General features: G+C 33.9%; 1 protein-coding gene across 6 annotated transcripts in view; it reads right to left on the bottom strand.

Annotated features, from left to right (window-relative positions):
* Positions 1-18717, bottom strand: part of LOC128216947 (dedicator of cytokinesis protein 3-like) — a 186104-nt gene that overhangs the window by 115204 nt on the left and 52183 nt on the right. For all 6 annotated transcript variants that reach the window (XM_052923696.1, XM_052923698.1, XM_052923697.1 and 3 more), the window contains 7 exons: positions 17946-18014; positions 15038-15107; positions 14717-14844; positions 14405-14530; positions 11074-11198; positions 8626-8724; positions 3486-3549 (listed from right to left, as the gene is read on the bottom strand). In XM_052923696.1, coding sequence (XP_052779656.1) covers positions 3486-3549; positions 8626-8724; positions 11074-11198; positions 14405-14530; positions 14717-14844; positions 15038-15107; positions 17946-18014 — 681 coding nt within the window. The remainder of the gene's footprint in view (positions 1-3485; positions 3550-8625; positions 8725-11073; positions 11199-14404; positions 14531-14716; positions 14845-15037; positions 15108-17945; positions 18015-18717) is intronic.

Genomic DNA, 18717 nt, shown 5'->3' with positions numbered 1-18717 from the left:
GCTTTATGCCAGGCCATGAGCTTTACCATTCACACAAAAACATTAAACAGGCCAAAGCTAGAATTGTGTATAATCTGTAAATATTAGTCAAAAAGGAAAACAAATCGTGTCAGAGTGTGTGATTGGAAAACAGTATGAATCACACTTGTGTTGTGAATAAATGTTTGTAGATTTTTTTAAATGATCATGTTTTTTAAATAATCATGTGTATATTCAAACTATAGATTGATATCATTCAAATGTAAAATATTTGAGCTGATTGTTTTTTTCTATGAAAAATATATTGCATATCTTTGGTATTGTCTTGAAAGAAACAAAACAACCTATATATAAAAGTTGACCCATTCAGTGTTTGTAGTACAAAAGAAATAAAAGTGTTGTTTTTGTTTTTTTGTTTTTCTTTCTTATTTTTCCAAATTTGAACAAAATATATATATAAAAAAACGGAAAATATGCCTGTTTAAATGGGTAGGCGTTAGATTCTGAGAAAGCCTGAGATAAACTTGGCGCTGACTGTAATTTTCTGTGACATATTTGGCGCTGAAAGGGTTAAAAGTGGTGTAGGTTTTTTGTAAATTCTCTACCAGAACTAAAATGGCTACCAACGTGAATTGTGTAGTCATTGCAAGAGTGATAGCTGTTTCCATTGCATGAGATATGACAAGTTTTTTAAGAGATAATTATTTTTAACCAGGTATTCAAAAGTAAAAATTGGAAAACCTTGGTTATAAGATTTGTGTTGGGCAGGCAGGTGGCTGTGACCATTGGCGCTCTTGTGTCCATGCATAGGGTATTTTGAAAAAGACTGCAAAATTGTTGAACATCCAGAAAACTGTGGTTTTAAATTATTTCATTTATTAAATAGTTTAAAGCAATACATATGCTTGATCTCAAATAGCATCTGTTTTATCAAAACTAATATTTGTATAAAATTATATTGAAGTGTTATCATACTTTCATTATCATGTTATCCTTGTACTGTTTACAAAATCATTGTTTAGTTAATAAGTGAAAAAAATGTGAGTAAAATTGACTATATATATATTTGTTTGCTCTTCATGCGCTCTTCTTTTTTGCTAAATGCATAACAAATATTTTTATTATTATTTTAATCGCTCGCCCCATTATTTTTTTGAACAAATCTGATGAACAAGTTATCAATTTGGTGAGGCCTTTAGTATAAAATCTCTTAAAGAAGTTAACATGATGCAATTTATTGTAAACCAAAAACAGTGAGCTTAGCTTAATCCTGTTATAAGGGACTTATGAAGTTTCAAGAAATCGGGGCTTGATGTTTGAGCTAGAATAGAGTTTCACTTGTCAGCAATTCTGCTGCTCAAGCAGAAGACAACACATTTTTAACTAAAACAGTTGTTGCTGAACAAATAGAATACAATTCAGAACTTGATTTCTGATTTCTGCTCTTGTTGACAAATAAAGATAGCATTACTGAATAATGGCATTTAATCTTTAACCACAAGTCTCTTCATGTCTCCTGCACACGGAAGCCAACCCAGCAATGGACAGCTTTTTTAGTTTTTAGAATAATTATTGAAATTAATTGTATTTATTTAAAAATATACCGTAATATGCATGCTTTATTTATTAATGGAATGAAAACCTAATTTGTTTACAAGTTCAACTAATCTAGAACTTTTGTTTCACAACACATATATTTCTTTGCTTTCTGTTAAGATTCATGTTTTATTTTGTGAATAATAATGATGTGTTGTGTATTTTTTTGTTAAGTTTTGTAAATTCAAGTGTAATAAATTTGAAATTTCAATAATTTCATTTTTTTTTTATTTCTGTTTGTTTATGAATATTATGAAGATATGTTTCCAGACAGAAAAGAAAGGACCTTTTGGTTATTTTTCTAAGATTTGACCTAGTGAGCTAGGTTTTGACCCGAAGTGACTAACATTTAAGGACTATATCCATTCTGACACCTTAAGTTGGGCAGGAGATAGCATGAGTTGTCCATAAATCTGACCCCTTGATTGTTTATCTAAGATTTGCACCTTCAATTTTATTCTGTGTTATCATCAAACCATATCAGTAATGCATATTTTTAACTTAAGAGACAATAGTTGATTACTGTAAATCTTTTAGGACCCACCAGTCATTTAATAGTTGTTTGTTTGCAGCGTTACAATCTTGTTATTCATAATAAATAATTTCCATCAATGCATTATTCTGTAGAAGTTAAAGGTTTATCATTCACAATTTATGTTTGTTATACATGTGTATGCATTGATTTAAATATGTGTCACTCAAGTTGGGCAGGGGTTAACATGATGACTAAGAATTGTCCATAAACTCTATGAGCTGACCTAATGATCTAGCTTTTGACACCACATCACCTTATTTTAAAATAATCCTAGAGCTGATGAAGAGAAACATACTAATAAAATTTCATGAATATTGACAAAATATAATGTCTCTAATGCATTCAAAAGTTTCCAAACATTTGGCCTAGTGACCAAGTTTTTGACACTACATTATAGCATTTAATTATTCCTACAGTTGATTAAGGAAAATATTCTGATAAAGTTTCATGAATATTTTAACAAATATAATGTCTGTAGTGTGTTCGAAATCATTTTCTAAGATTTGACCTAATGGCCTAGTTTTTTACTCCATGTAAATTATATGCATTATAATGGGTCCATGCATTATAGATTTCATCAAGGAAAACATTTTAATTAAGTTTCATAAATATAGGACAAGACAAGCCTTGTATATGTTTCAAAGATTTTTCCTAAAATTTAACCTTGTGACCTAGTTTTTGACACCACATGGCCAAGTTTCTAATTTATATTAGAATTCATCAAGGAAAAGATTCTGATCAAGTTTCATGTACATTTGACCAAATATAATGTCTCTAGTGGATTCCATTTTTCTTCTACAATTTGAACTTGTGACCTTGTTTTTGACCACATAAGACCCATATTTACAAGCTGCAGAGATTTTATGAAGGGATACATTCTGACAAAGTTTGATTATCATCTGACCAATAAATAGCACATGATGGAACTAGATAGAAAAATATGTGACTGACAGACATTGCCTGCTTATACTTCACATACTCTATAGCGCTGACAGACATTGCCTGCTTATACGCCACATTCTCTATAATGCTGACAGACATTGCCTGCTTATACGTCACATTCTCTATAACACTGACAGACATGCTGACAGACATTGCCTGCTTATACGTCACATACTCTATATCGCTGACAGACACTGCCTGCTAATACTTTCCATTCTCAATAATGCTGACAGACATTGCCTGCTTATACAACACATTCTCTATAGTGCTGACAGGCATTGCCTGCTTATACCTCATATTCTCTATAATGCTGACAAACATTGCCTGCTTATACAACACATACTCTATAGTGCTGACAGGCATTGCCTGCTTATATGTCACATACTCTATAACACACGTTTAAACAAATAAAAAAGAAAGTAAAAAAAATTACCTGAGCAGTGGTACAGAGTAAAACACACATGGCACCGAGGGAATGTTTCAATGGGAATACACAACTGGAATGTATAACAAATAAAGCAATTATGTACCAAACAAAGTCTTAAACAAACCCAGGAGACACATACGTTTGTTAAAATGTAAGGGCTCAGATTCATTAGGTTTCCGGACAATTCGGCACCCAACGAATTCGGCATACATATCTTTTCTTCACCAAGTCAATTCGGCAACGCCAATTCAGCACATCAGATTGGATACCAAGATTACTCAGAACCGTTTCTTTGTTTGCTCATGTATTCAAGCATTAAGAGTTTAAGTTTTGTTCGAGAAAAATCAATATTCCCAAGAAACATTCATAGAGCTACTTTATTTTTTTATAATTTATATTTTTTATTTATTATCATCGGCATACAGTGTACTATATTTTAAATTCTCACTCCTGGTACAAAGATTTTGAAAACATTTAAATTAGTTTAAATTGTTTTGTTTTTTTGTAATTCTGAATTCAATAGGAATGTTTGATATAACAAACAAAATCGAATATCTTCATAAACTTCTAAAACATAATTAAAATAAACAGACGACTTTAAACTTGACAAAGTTATTTGTTGTTCGATGAAATTATTATCTATTGAAACACATGTCATAGTGCGTCCGCATGTGTCTCGTTGATCAACCCTAGCCATTTTACCCCTGGTATTAAAATTAATAATAATATTTAACATAGCATTGTTCACTGATAACCATATGGTTAATTGAGTACACAGGGGTCGTGTGGCAACTTTCTGAATGATATTCATGTGCGTATGTATATACAGTTAAAATATCCTCAAATGAACAAATGTCTACGTTTATATAAATGTATATATTGTTAAAATCATAACTGCTGAAATAAATTTAGATGGGAAGATTAGGTATAGAAAACACAACAAAATAGTTTGAATAACAAAAAAACCCAGATGTTCATACATGTATGGCTGTAATCTTGAGCCATTTATTATAACTGAAAAAAATGATATATGATACCCGTATTGGATGATCAAATCATTTATGAAAGGTAGTTTTGTTGAAATAAACAAACCATTTTACGACTGAAGCTGAGAAAAGTTGAGTTAAAGATAATTTTAATTATGTGCCGAATTGACTATACTTTATAGTGCCGAGTCGACTGGGTGTCGAATATGTGGGTGCCGAATTGACTAGGTAAAATTATCTTGGTGACGAATTGTCCAGTTAGGCCTAATAAAAAAATAGGTCTGTTTTAGGTTACCCGACCGACCCTATTTTTTCCTGCCGACCCTAATCTATTTTTTCCCTGAAAAAAATGTGTTTTGGGTACGAAAAGCATTTGTTACGAAATGTATGTACGTAAAGTTGACAATATTAGAGTTGGATTTCTGAATGTATTTACCGTACTTCATCTTAGAGTTTGGACACCTTAAAATAATTAATTTTTCGCTCTCCGAATTCATAGAAAATAACCATTTTTACATTTTATCTACATGTATGGTAAACCTGCCTTTTTTCTTCATGTCTGCATTTTACCACTTATTAATATATCCGTAGTTATCAATGGTTATTACGCCTTAAGTGTAACTCCTTCATCAAGTTAATTAAAATGCCATTCAACACCATTTAATACATGCATTGAAATGAATAAACACCTTCTATCGGCTTCAGATCAAACAGTCACATTGTGTGACGTCACATAACTCTTTTTCAGTTATACCCACAAGGATCTCATGGAGAGCATGGATATTGCTATGCAGGATTAATGTTTTTGAGTGGTGTTTTCGATTGTAACTTAAATATTGCATTTCTAACTTTAATTCATCACATTAAATAGTTACCTGTATCATTGAATGTGTTGACTTTTATTGTTCTATTGATGTTACCATGAGTATTACTGTACGATTATTGCTTCATAAAGTCTATATTAAAAGTGTGGTACAAGTTTCAAAGTTTATTGGCAAATCGTTTTACAAACATGTCATGTCTGTGTTTTCTTAATCTCTTGATTGCCCTTGTTGTTTCTTTAATCCTCCATTAAATATACCACACATCCTTTTCAACAGGCAATAAATCGTTTAGGATGGGTAGTAACTAACTAACTTATCACAGTGATGTATACGGTTAGGTAATCTAGCCAGGCATTGTAACGATAAAGATCAATAACTTTTATCTGTGAGACTTATTAACTGTAAAAGTTACAATCGATGTGCTTTGGGTGTCCGAAAATTAAGTACCTACAATAAATTATTTTTGAAAATAATAATGGATGTCCGAATTTTTAGATTGTCCGAACTCTAAGGTGAATTACGAGTAGTTTGTGCTTGTGTGGCAGGTATATTTCAATTCTTGAACTATATTTTCTTGTCAGATACAAATGTGTCATATACTGACTTTCGGATTTATATGTCACACTTTTAAAAGTGTGCAATTTTGGCAATAACACCTGCATGTTACTTGTTCTTCAAACCTGAACCCCAAGGTCCTCTTGACAGCATGGCTAATGGCTTATATGGTAAATTTGCTGTCCCACTCTTCATGTAATTATGTTACAGGGAGGTTAGCATTCTACAGAGGGTGATTGAAAGCAAAAGGGTGCATAAAGAAAAGTAAAACCGTTCCTGGAAAGTCTTAAATAATAGAAGAGTGGTGTACCATAACTTAGTTGAAATCCAACCATCATTGTCAAAGTATTCAACCAGACAAATAAAGAATGTTTCCTTTGAAGCATGGAAATGTTTAAAAACTACTGATAAACCTGAAAATTGATGACTTTTATTTTTGTTACTTTCTGAGTCAACAGTTACTGAAATCAATATATCAAAAAAAAAAATATAAAAAAAATAAAAAAATATTCTGACCTACCTACCCTATTTTTTTTGGCAGCGTTACCTGAAACGCACCTATTTTTTTTATTTGGCCTTACCATTCATAATTCATAGCTATGATCCATATGTGCCTAAATAAGTAAACATACATCCCATTTTTCTGAGAGGCTTTACAAGGGATTTTAGACTGAATTCCAGGGGATTTTGATATTAAACAGGGGATTTTTACACAGCAAAATTAGGTGCAATAACGACATATAATATGAAACCTAATACAGTAATCGAGGGTATTTACTTACATCTATTTATTGCTCAAATGTACGTACAAGATTAGAATAAACAAGAGATGTTTGTTAAACATTATGCCCCCCTGAGCACCATGTTGTCAGGATTATTTGGACAATCGAAAGAAATATCCATGGACCAAAATGACAGCTGATTTGTCATTGACATTGGATGCCTTTGAGTCAGTTTTAAGAGTATGACCAAGTGTGAGGATAAAAGGTACTGCTTCTAATCATGTTCAGATGATGACTGATATTTGCAGATAAAAATGTATCATCTTAGCAGCAGGGAATAAGTAAATATGACATAAATGATGATTAGGAATTATGACATTGACCTTTGACCTCAAAAACCAAAGGGGTTATCAAAAGGTCAGCCAAAACGTAAATGTCAAGTTTGAGGGCCATGGGTGCAGGCATTGTCGAGTTATCACAGAGACAAGCGTTTTGGGTTGAAGGTCACTGTGACCTTGACCTTTGATCTGATGACCCCTTAAATCAGAAAGTGTCATCTTCTGGTCAGACTCAACCCCAACTCAAACTTGAGGGCCATGAGTGTAGGCATTGTCAAGTTATCACTCAAACAACCATTCCTCATTCAAGGGCACTGTGACCTTGACCTATGACTTGATGACTCCTAAAATCAATAGGGGTCATCTATTGGTCATGCCCAGCCTCCATGTCAAGTTTGATGATCATAGGACCAGGCATTGGTGAGATATCACTCGGAGATGCTTTGTTAACCCTCTTGTGTTAAAGGTAACTGTGACCTTGACCTTTGGCTTGAAGACCCCTAAACTCAAAAGGAGTCATCTACAGGTCTGGCCAAACCTTCATGTCAAGTTTGATGACCATAGGGTCCAGAAATTTTCAAGATTATGGTCATGGTCCCTGTGACCTTAACCTCTGACCCCTAAATTCAATAGGGGTCATCTTCTGTTCAGGCCCAACCTCCAAGTCAAATTTGAAGGTCATTTGTGCAGGCATTGTTGAGTTATCACTCTGACAACCTTTTATCATTTAAAGTCACTATGACCTTGACTTTTGACCCGATGAGCCCTCAAATCAATAGGGGTCATCTTCTGGTCAGGCTAAAACTCCAAGTCAAATATGAGGGCCATGGGAGTAGCCATGTCAAGTTTAATGACCTTAGGTCTAGGCATTGTTGAGTTATCACTCGGACAAGCTTTGACAACCTTTTACCATTAAAGGTCACTGTGCCATTGACCTTTGAGCTAATGACCCCCAAAATAAAACGGGGTCATCTATTGGTCAGACCCAGCCTCCATGTCAAGTTCGATGACTAAAGGTCTAAGCATTGTTGAGTTATCACTTGACCAAGCTTTCACAACCTTTTACCTTTAAAGGTCACTGTGACCTTGACCTTTGAGCTGATGACCCCCAAAATCAATAGGGGTCATCTACTGGTCAGACCCAACCTTCATGTCAAGTTTGATGACCATATGTTAAGGTACTGTTGAGTTATCACTTGGCCAAGCTTTGGTCTACCGACGGACGGACAGACCGACCGACCGACATGTGCAAAGCAATATACCCCTGCTTCTTCGAATGGGGACATAACAGATCATCATATAATCATTATTTTAAATCATAGAATAAGTATATAATACATCAGCATTATATAAAGAAAAACAAGGCATTATGAATTAACAGCACTAGAATGTTTAAAAAACTTTGCACATTCATTTAAGTCAATTCTTTTAGCACTGATCTAGATAATAAAGTCTTCACTATCAACCATTTCAGTCATGAAATTATTTCAGCGAAACACTCTAATTACAGCAATCAACCTGTTCATTGTTGGTACAAAAAAGCTACAGATGGACTAAGATTTTGTGGATTTTACTCTCATAATATCATGGATGATTTCCACTGTCAACCTTGAGCATTTTTCCTTTATTTGTCAGGAAAACCATACCATCTCATCCTCTTGAATAGTTTGAAAGAAGTGACTCATTTCCATTTCATGATGATTGAAAGATTTAAATCTTACCCTGATAGTTTCCGTCCACTCAGGATGGTTGCTATGGTAAAACACAGAGCTATTATATTCTGACTGCATCGGTTCCCCACAACCATACTCAATGCAGTTCTGAAATATCAAATAGCATTTAAAATAGCAGCTTCACAAACTTATATTTTATTTTCTGGTTATGTTAAATTAAGTTTGTGAATGTAAAAGACAGACTTATAAGTTTTTTCTGAGGTTCAGGTAAACAAGTATGGCGGTCAATTGACATGGCCTGGCAACTGCTCATGTGTTGTTTTGTTGTGTGTATTGGTCTAGCTAAACGCGTACCTATTTGTTGCTCTCTGGCAACATGTGTACTATAAGTTTGATGAAAATATCGTATTATATAATGCATAGGACACACTTTTTACCCAAGATTATTGTCTAAAAAAATTGCCTACATCCTAGCTATTGTATTAGGATTTTATTAGTTTTTCTCAAGTCCATTTCAGGCTGAAAATGTCAGACTGGAGACAAACCGACAATGGCAAATACTGGTAGTGTTCACCGAAGAAAACAACTGATGTAGGTAAAATCACGCAAGTTAACACATGCATAAATATGTTGAATGTTTACTTTAAAATGATTTATTATTATTTTCGTCAAAACAAGTATGCCGGATACTGGCCTTACTGAAATACGTTAAATCACCAAAATATGAAGATAATTACCAAAGTACACAAGAAAGATATTGAAATATGCCTAATATTCAAACAAACTTATTGTTTTTGATTTAATATATGTATTTAATAAATGTCTTACCAACCTAAATTTTTCGGCTCCGATTTTGACATTTTTCCACTGCGTCCTATCTTTTGTATTAACCCTTTACTTCATAGATACGCAATTTTACTTATCTATCCATAGCTTCATAGATACGGATCTTAACGTTTTATCCATAGCTTCATAGATACGTAATCCTACGTATTCGTAATGTAGGGGCATTTATTTTCATACCTGATGCTTGTTTATGCGCTATAAATTCATATTCATGAAGTATAAACATCGATAAATACAATGCACTAAAAAAAACACTATGTTACTATTTAAAGAATTTCGGAAAATCGGGAAATAAGGTCACTGGTATCAAAGATGCGTAAAACGTTGACTGCGCAGGTTTGTGGGCATTCCTGTCTCATTTTCCTCGTGGAAATTTACACAATACTGCAAGTTATAATTAACTACCAATAATACAACTATATTTTATTGATCACGCGCCTGACGTCACAGGTCATGGTTCGAAAACGTGTCAAAATGTCGGCCATGTTGGATAAACAAAAAATCATCTGGCTTGTATAAACAAAGGCCATAAATCATTATATGGGACATATGTGTCACTTCTGTTTCGCTAATCCGGTCATAAAAATGCGCATCTGCTTCTACAAATTGAAAGTAAGTACAAATGTGTTATAAAATAATGACTATCCCTATTGTTAAACTTTGACATGACCCAATTTAACATCGATCAGCTGTTGAAACACGTGTTTTCGAATACACAAGAATGCAATGTAGAGCTAATTTCTGCCCTTGTTAACTTCAGTTTAAAACAACATTCCTGAATAATGTCATTTATATTTCAGTGTTTGTCTGACGAATCGGAACATTATGGCTTCGATTTAAATGAGTTTGAGACATTGAGTACGACGTCGAGAATTCAGACCTCGGCGTCACGCACACAAGGATACGAGAAATGAGGATTTTTAAAATCAAACCCAAATGACAATACATGGACATGCAATAAACGATATAAATTAAGTAAACAACAACATGCAGACCTCATTTAGTAGTTGAATAATAACTTTATTTGTTCATTGTAGTGTTAAATAACCGAAAGTTATACATACTGTGACTGTTGATCAACTTGTTTTTTTTCTTCTGTATCATATATATAAATATACCGTGCTTCTTTGTTGTGAACTATTTTTTACATCTGTCCATCTTTGTTTCAATTCAGGTTGCATTAAATGAATTATAAAAATATGTTGTTTATATAATATTTTGTGTTATGTTTGATAAATAAAAGTGTAGTAAAAATTAATTTTCATCAAATTTGACATATTTTTCTGTTTATTTATGAATATCATGCGGAAATAATTTAGATAACAAAATAAAATTTATATGACTGGATTGGAAATTTAATTCTCTATAAACTTTACATTGATGACTTATTGATTAAACCAAAAGAAATACTAAGAAAATAGGTTTGTAATACATTAGGGTTAAAATTCCAATAATATCAATAATCTCCTATGAAGTAGGGGTACTGATATGAACTGATAAGCCATGAACTGGCAGCCTGAAATGGCTTAGGTTTACATGAAGTAAAGGGTTAAGGGTTTTTACCTGTTTTCTTACCATTTTTTGCCTGCGTCCTATCTATGCTAACGTCCTATACATAGTAGAATATGGTACGGGAAAAACAACCTTTACCTCAATGAGATCTCCTGATTCGGACAGTACAGTAACATTGACCTCAACATTTTTCCCGGACGTTTTGTTTCCACGTTCCAAGTCAGCTTTCCTCAAGGTCACGTAAAAGTCATTCCGGATCTCACCTGCACAAACAACAATCTTCCATTTAAAAAAGTGCTTTCTTAATCTTGCAACACTTGACCTGATAGTATTTATTATCAACTATATGATGGTCAATCAAAACCTGTGCTACACTGGTTTCGAAGCTTTAGCTTTCATTGAAGTCATTTTTTGACGGTTGATCAGCACTCTATTTCTGTTTATTTTACAGTTCCTCACATAAGGTTAGGAATCTGCTTCTAGGTCAATAAAAGAGGCATTCTCCAACAGACATAAGGATTACCCCTAGATGCTGCCTCGCTACAGGAATGGTTAAATGTCATTGAACAAGTGCAACTGAGCAACATTTGGTGAAGAGAGCAGAGATAAATCAAGAGCCATTACTTTTGTTAAAAAAGCTTGAAACATTCGACAAAACCAATTCAACAAAACCCAAGATGCACAACTTCCCAAGCTAAATAACATTCCTAACAAGTTTCATGAGTGTAGGTGCAATACTTTTGTAGCTACATGTGACACAATTCTTTGGACAGACTGATGGAATGTATGATGCAACATTACGCAATGTAATGTCAGGCTTTTGACCTCATGATATAATAATAACAGACTTTAAAGTGACTCCCTCACTTAAGTTTAACTCAAGAAAAAATCAAACTTATTGTACTTAATATATAATTATTCGAAAATGCTTGTTCTTAGTTCTTTAGTTAGAACTAGAAAAGTAGTAATGCAACATAACCAGGTTTTTAATATGGGCAACCAGAAATTATAGCCTATTATTTTCTTATTAGTTGGGAAAAAGTTGCAGACTAAAGTAATGGGGCGAAAAGCATTTTTCTATTTTTAGAAACAGTGACCTTGACCTCCAATCAATTCCAGCTTTAAAGGGGTTTCAGTACCTGAAAAGTATGTATTCTGGCAGTTTTTGACCCTGACTAAATGTTTTTATTTGTGATGATGCCACAGACCTATTATAGGTCCATGTTTGTGCCATATCAAAAAATTCTGCACATAATAAGTTTTACACAGTTTTTCCTTTTGTTTGCTGTGTATAAACCAGGAAAGAAAAGTGTGCCCTGGTTTGGGATTCGAACCCACAACCATGGGAGGACTAGCATGGCCATCTAATAAAAGGATTTAGACTCATCGGATTTGGTCCGAAATGGTGTTTGAAAGTCATTTTTGGACCAAATTAATCTAGATAACTTGTGTTATGATTGTGAACAGTGTGATTGTTGTGAACAGTGTTATGATTGTGAACAGTGTTATGATTGTGAACAGTGTTATGATTGTGAACAGTGTGATGGTTGTGAACAGTGTTATGATTGTGAACAGTGTTATGATTGTGAACAGTGTGATGGTTGTGAACAGTGTGATGGTTGTGAACATTGGTATGGTTGTGAACATTATTATGGTTGTGAACAGTGTTATGGTTATGAACATTGTTATGGTTGTGAACATTGTTATGGTTGTGTACAGTGTTATGATTGTGAACAGTGTTATGGTTGTGAACAGTGTTATGGTTGTGAACCGTATCTAGTTAGTAATAACTATCATGTAATAATTTAAATAAAACTTAATAATAGTGATCAATAGAGAACTGCTGTTAAATTTTAATGATGTGAACACCTTTTAGGAAGTTATTGTTCAGTGATTTGAAGAAAACTATTGTTTAATACAGCACTGATAAGATTCAACTCTGTTTTGTGTCTTAAGTGTTAAATTTTCAATAAGTAGGTTATTAACAAATGTGTCATTTTCATCCAAAATATAAAACAAGATTTTGAAATCTTAGTTTTAGACTGGGATTGGCATTTTTTTACCAGGACGTGCAGTTATGGTCAGAAATGGGCAGTTTTTAAGGGGCAGTTTTGGTCTATGATTGGCAGTTTTAAACTGGGATAGGCAGTTTTGGACTGGGATTGGGCAGTTTGAACCGGACAGGCAGTTTCAGACTTAATAAGGCAGTTTTTGACTGAAACTAACAGGTTTTAAGTGTGATTGATTTTTCAAACTTGTATTGGCAGTTTTGGACTAGGAGTGACAGATATGGGCAGGTTTTATGAGGCAGTTTTGGATAGGCACATGCGTTTTTTAACTAGGACAGACAGATATGGACTGAGAGTTTTTAAGAGGCCGTTTTGGTGTGGAATTGCAGTTTTAGAATAGGGCAGGCAGTTTTAGACTGAGATTGGCAGTTTGGGACCCTGATGAGCAGTTTTAGACTGAAATAGGCAGTTTTAGACTGGGATCGGCAGTTTTGAACTAAGATTGGTATTTTTGAACTGCAACAGGAAGTTTAGACTGGGATAGGCAGTTCTGGACATTGATAGGCAGTTTTAGAAAGAGACCGGCAATTTTGGGCTGTGATAGGCAGTTTGGGACAGTTTTGACTTGAAAGGGCTGTTTTAAACTTAAACAGGCAGTTTTAGTCTGGAATAAACAGTTTTTGACAGTTTTAATCTTGAATTGGTGATTTTTGACTGGGACAGGCAATTTTAGACTGGGATATGGCAGTTTTGGACTGGGATTGGAAGGTTTGGACTTAGACTGGCAGATCAGGACAGGAACAGTTTGGGACTGGAATGGGCAGTTTTGGATTGGTATAGACAGTTTTAGACTTGGAAAGGCAGTCTCAAACTGGTATAGACAGTTTTAGACTAGGAAAGGCAGTCTCAAACTGGTATAGGCAGTTTTAGACTAGGAAAGGCAGTCTCAAACTGGTATAGGCAGTTTTAGACTTGGAAAGGCAGTCTCAAACTGGTATAGGCAGTTTTAGACTAGGAAAGGCAGTCTCAAACTGGTATAGGCAGTTTTAGACTAGGAAAGGCAGTCTCAAACTGGTATAGGCAGTTTTAGACTAGGAAAGGCAGTCTCAAACTGGTATAGGCAGTTTTAGACTTGGAAAGGCAGTCTCAAACTGGTATAGGCAGTTTTAGACTAGGAAAGGCAGTCTCAAACTGGTATAGGCAGTTTTAGACTAGGAAAGGCAGTCTCAAACTGGTATAGGCAGTTTTGGAATGGGATTTGCAGATTTGGACTGGGATAGTCAAATCTGGACAGGGACTTGCAGATTTGGACAAGATGTTTTGGAAAAACTGAATAGATTAAGTAGTTTTGGACTAGAACTGCAGTTTAGGACTGGGACAGGCAAAGATAAGCGTCAATTCTTTTGGTTCTCTCAATAACGAAAAAGCAGCTAAAAAAAATAGAAAAGGGGTTTGAGTACCTGGGGAGATAACATCGGAAAAGCCTATCTTCTGTATGTGAGCCACCCCTCGCCCGAACAACAGTGGGTTCTCCTTCTTGATGGAAGCAAGGTCCCCATGCAACACCTGCACTGACACCGTCAGCGCTTCAAAAAACAAAGGTATATGTTCTGTCTACATGTTAAACATCATAACATAGCATGAAACTTAGCAACTCTTACTCAAGCATAAACTACTATGATGTGATTACTTTGAATAATGTCCTTTATAGGTGCATAAAACCACATGTACATTGTATTGATAGATTAATAGTAAACACTTTTAAGTCCTACTTAGCCCAAGTTTGCTAGAAGCAGCCTGACTGGTAGGCAGGCTATTGTTCGCATTGCCAGCTTGCAGTTTTGATATCAGCAACTCGTGGTAGTTTATAAAATGATTCTCACTGCTGGTATCAGCAAAACTGAAATTATTACAGAAAGTTGTTTACATTAGGTCAAAGAGAAATCTACAATGGCATGGTCTTTGTTTAATAGTATTCTTGTCTTTGGATAAAGGAGATGGTAAACTTTAGTGTTTGAATCTTCATTATTGATGACACATTATGATAAATGTATTGGATAATTGTCTACTTCTTACACACTTTATTCCCTTACTTTTGAACTTTAATCTGGTATTCCCATTCTTTGAAGCCAGAGGGCAGCTTTGAAATGTTGAAACTCACAACTGTTCAAGTAAGCAAAACAAACCCTGATTATTTACAGATTTATATACCACATATTTCTTCTACATAAGCATTTTAACAATTTCTTAACAATTTAAAACATATGAGCTGAAAACATCTCTTATTTTTTCGACTAAATAGGAGATTGATATTTAAAGTAGAATAGGAAATGTTGTATAAAATTTGTATAAAATAAACATATAAAGGAAATGCTTTTCAGTGAAATATGGAGTTTAATCAGGGAAATAACAACAGTGAAAATATCAACTTTACAAACTACTCTTAAAATTAAATGTAGTGTCTTCCCTTTAATCAGACAGAGAACCTCACTTTAAAACAGGTAATGATGTCAAAAATATTAATTTGATATTTAAAGAAAAGTTCATCAATAAAAATACCAAAAAAATCTAAAACAAAAAGCATAAAGGCTTCTGATTTTTTTTTTAATTCAATGTAATATCGTATTTATTTTATGGTTTCCATTGGTCAATAGAGATGAAATAAAAAATATATTTTTTAAACAGTAGAATAACATTTTGATACTATTTACTTTTTGAAAGGACTGGGACACAAATTAAACAACGTTGTTTCTGTAATTTCATAAATTATGTTATGTTTGCAAACAAATTGGCACCCTTTTCTAAAAAACCAATAAACTGAAATTTATCATCCTTTTAGGTACAGTCGAAACTCGATGGCTCGATATTCTAGGGACCGGCCAAAATACTTCGAGCATCGAGAATATCGAGGCTTACAGAATGTTATTTTTTATTTATTACAAAGTCTTATTTACCTTGTTTGTTATTGGCTACGTTATCTCCGCAAGAGAAGAGAAGAGTATTTATTGGACATAGTTACGTATCGTAAAGTTCGTTACAAGACTTATTCGATACTTAGAAAATATCATTTGATTTTTTTTATTTATTATAAATATTTATACATTTATGCGAAAACAACAAACAAGCAATTGTAAACAGTGGGTAACACAAACATAGCTTATAAGTTATATCAAAATGCATAGAAATTTATTGATGGATAACAATAAGAGACAGAATTTAAAGTGATGGCATGATTATTCAAACTGTTTAACCATTTAAATTTGATAATAATTATAATACTATTCAAGCAACTTTAATTGATTAGCGCCTTGTGCTAAATAAAGCGAAGCAAACAAATCAAGGTGTGAGATTCTTAACTGAACCCGCGAAAATGATATCGACCCAAGCAAACAAAACAAAGTGTGAAATTCTTGTTTGGGACCGCGAAAATGACTTCGAGCGAGGAGAAATATCGACCCTCAAGATATCGTGCCATCTGATCGAATTTTATATGAACAAAGAGTAAAAAATAATCGGTCCTTTTAATATGGTTCGACCAATCGAGGATATCAAGCCATGAGATATCGGGCCAACGAGTTTCGACTGTATATATTTAAATGAAAAAGAATGTTTGTTTCAGTGTTACTTAAGGTTGCAATCTATTTTACCTCATGAACACAAAAAGTAAATATATACAGCTTTTAGTGCTCACTCAGTGAAATATATTACAATCTTACACTGAAACAAACAATTATCCTCTATTTATTTCACTATATCATAGAAAATCTATACTTTTGCTTGTGGCTTTGTCACTCGTAAATATTATGTTTTTTCTATGAAATTAAGAAATAGAATATGATCTTTCACTGAAATAAACAAATATCCTTAAGACACATAAATGCTGCACTCTCACAGATTTACCGTTTTCACAACTTTTTTGCCTTGGAAAGAGCAAATTTTTGCGTAAATATCTGCAAACCAATGATAAAAGAAAGCTGACAAAAGATCAGAGTGCAGAGTTTTTTATTTCCATTCAAAAATTAATGTTTTATGGCTTAAACCATTACTAACGGTTTAAGACAAATGCATGAAACTTAATGTTTTTGAACATAGAAATAAGCATCTGCGATCTAATTTTTTGTCAGCAGTCTTATATAACTTGTTTCCATGCTCTGTCTTACCCAAAAAATTGGCTTGTTCAAAGACAAAAATAAAAAAAGTTGTCAAAACATTCAATCTGTGAGAGTGCAGCTTTAAATACAATAGTCGAAACTCGATGGCTCGATATTTCAGGGACCAGCCAAAATACTTTGAGCCTCGAGAGTATCGAGCCAAGCGGGATTGCTTACAGAATGTTATTTTTTATTCGTAACAAAAAGTATTGTTTACCTTGTTTGTTATTGGCTATGCTATCTCCGTAACATGACATATTCTTTACTTAGAAAATATCATTTAATTTTTTATTTATTATAATAATACATTTATGCGAAAACAACAAACAAGCAATTGTAAACAGTGGGTAACACAAACATAGCTTATAAGTTATATCTAAATGCATAGAAATTTATAGATATGGATAACAATTAGAGACAGAACTTAAAGTGATGGCATGTTTATTCAAACTGTTAAACCATTTAAATTTGATAATACTTATAATACCAGTCAAGCAATTTTAATCACCTTGTGCTTAATGAATCCAAGCAAACAAATCAAGGTGTGAGATTCTTAACTGAATTTGCGAAAATGACATCGACCCAAGCAAACAAAACAAAGTGTGAAATTCTTACTTGGGACCGCGAAAATGACTTCTAGCGTGGAGAAATAACGACCCTCAAGATATTGAGCCATCCGATCGAATTTTATATGAACAAAGAGTAAAAAATAATTGGTCCTTTTAATATGGTTCGAGCCAACGAGGATATCGAGCCATGAGATATCGAGCCAACGAGTTTCGACTGTATAAGCCTCTGTTTGAAACTGTTCATCAACAGCACCAATAAGCTGGATTTAGCATTCACTCACCACCAACTCCCCAGGGCCTCTTAAAGCAGTTCTTGCAGCCCCGTCTTGTGTTCTCTTGTAACATCTTGCCTGTAATACAATACACCCATAGTTTGGGGCTCTTATATTATTCATTAAAGTGAGGTACAACACAATCACACATTTCAATTTTTATAAGCAAGATATACAAATATAAAAAACATATTCAGTGTTTGTGAGCTAAATGTATGGAACAGACTCACATATTTCGTATATTTGAGCAACACAGTTGGATCAGACTCATCTGTTCTGTATATGTGAGCAACAAGGACGTTATAACAAAGCTGGATCAGACTCACCTATTTAGTATATGTGAGCAACTAGACCGGATCAGACTCACCTATTCAGTATATGTGAGCAGCTAGACCAGATCACACTCACCTATTCAGTATATGTGAGCAACTAGACCAGATCAGGCTCACCTATTCAGTATATGTGAGCAACAAGGCTGGATCAGACTCACCTATTCTGTTTATTTGAGCAACACAGTTTGATCAGACTCACCTTTTCAGTATATGTGAGCAACAAGGCTGGATCAGACACACCTATTCAGTATATGTGAGCAACAAAGCTGGATCAGACTCACCTTTTCAGTATATGTGAGCAACAAGGCTGGATCAGACTCACCTATTCAGTATATAAGAGCAACAAGGCTGGATCAGACTCACCTATTCAGTATATGTGAGCAACAAGGCTGGATCAGACTCACCTTTTCAGTATATGTGAGCAACAAGGCTGGATCAGACTCACCTAT

This window comes from Mya arenaria, chromosome 14 (assembly GCF_026914265.1).
Source record: "Mya arenaria isolate MELC-2E11 chromosome 14, ASM2691426v1".
Lineage (NCBI taxonomy): Eukaryota > Metazoa > Mollusca > Bivalvia > Myida > Myidae > Mya > Mya arenaria.
Note: the sequence above shows the minus strand (reverse complement) of the source record. Positions and strands in the feature narration are given on the sequence as shown.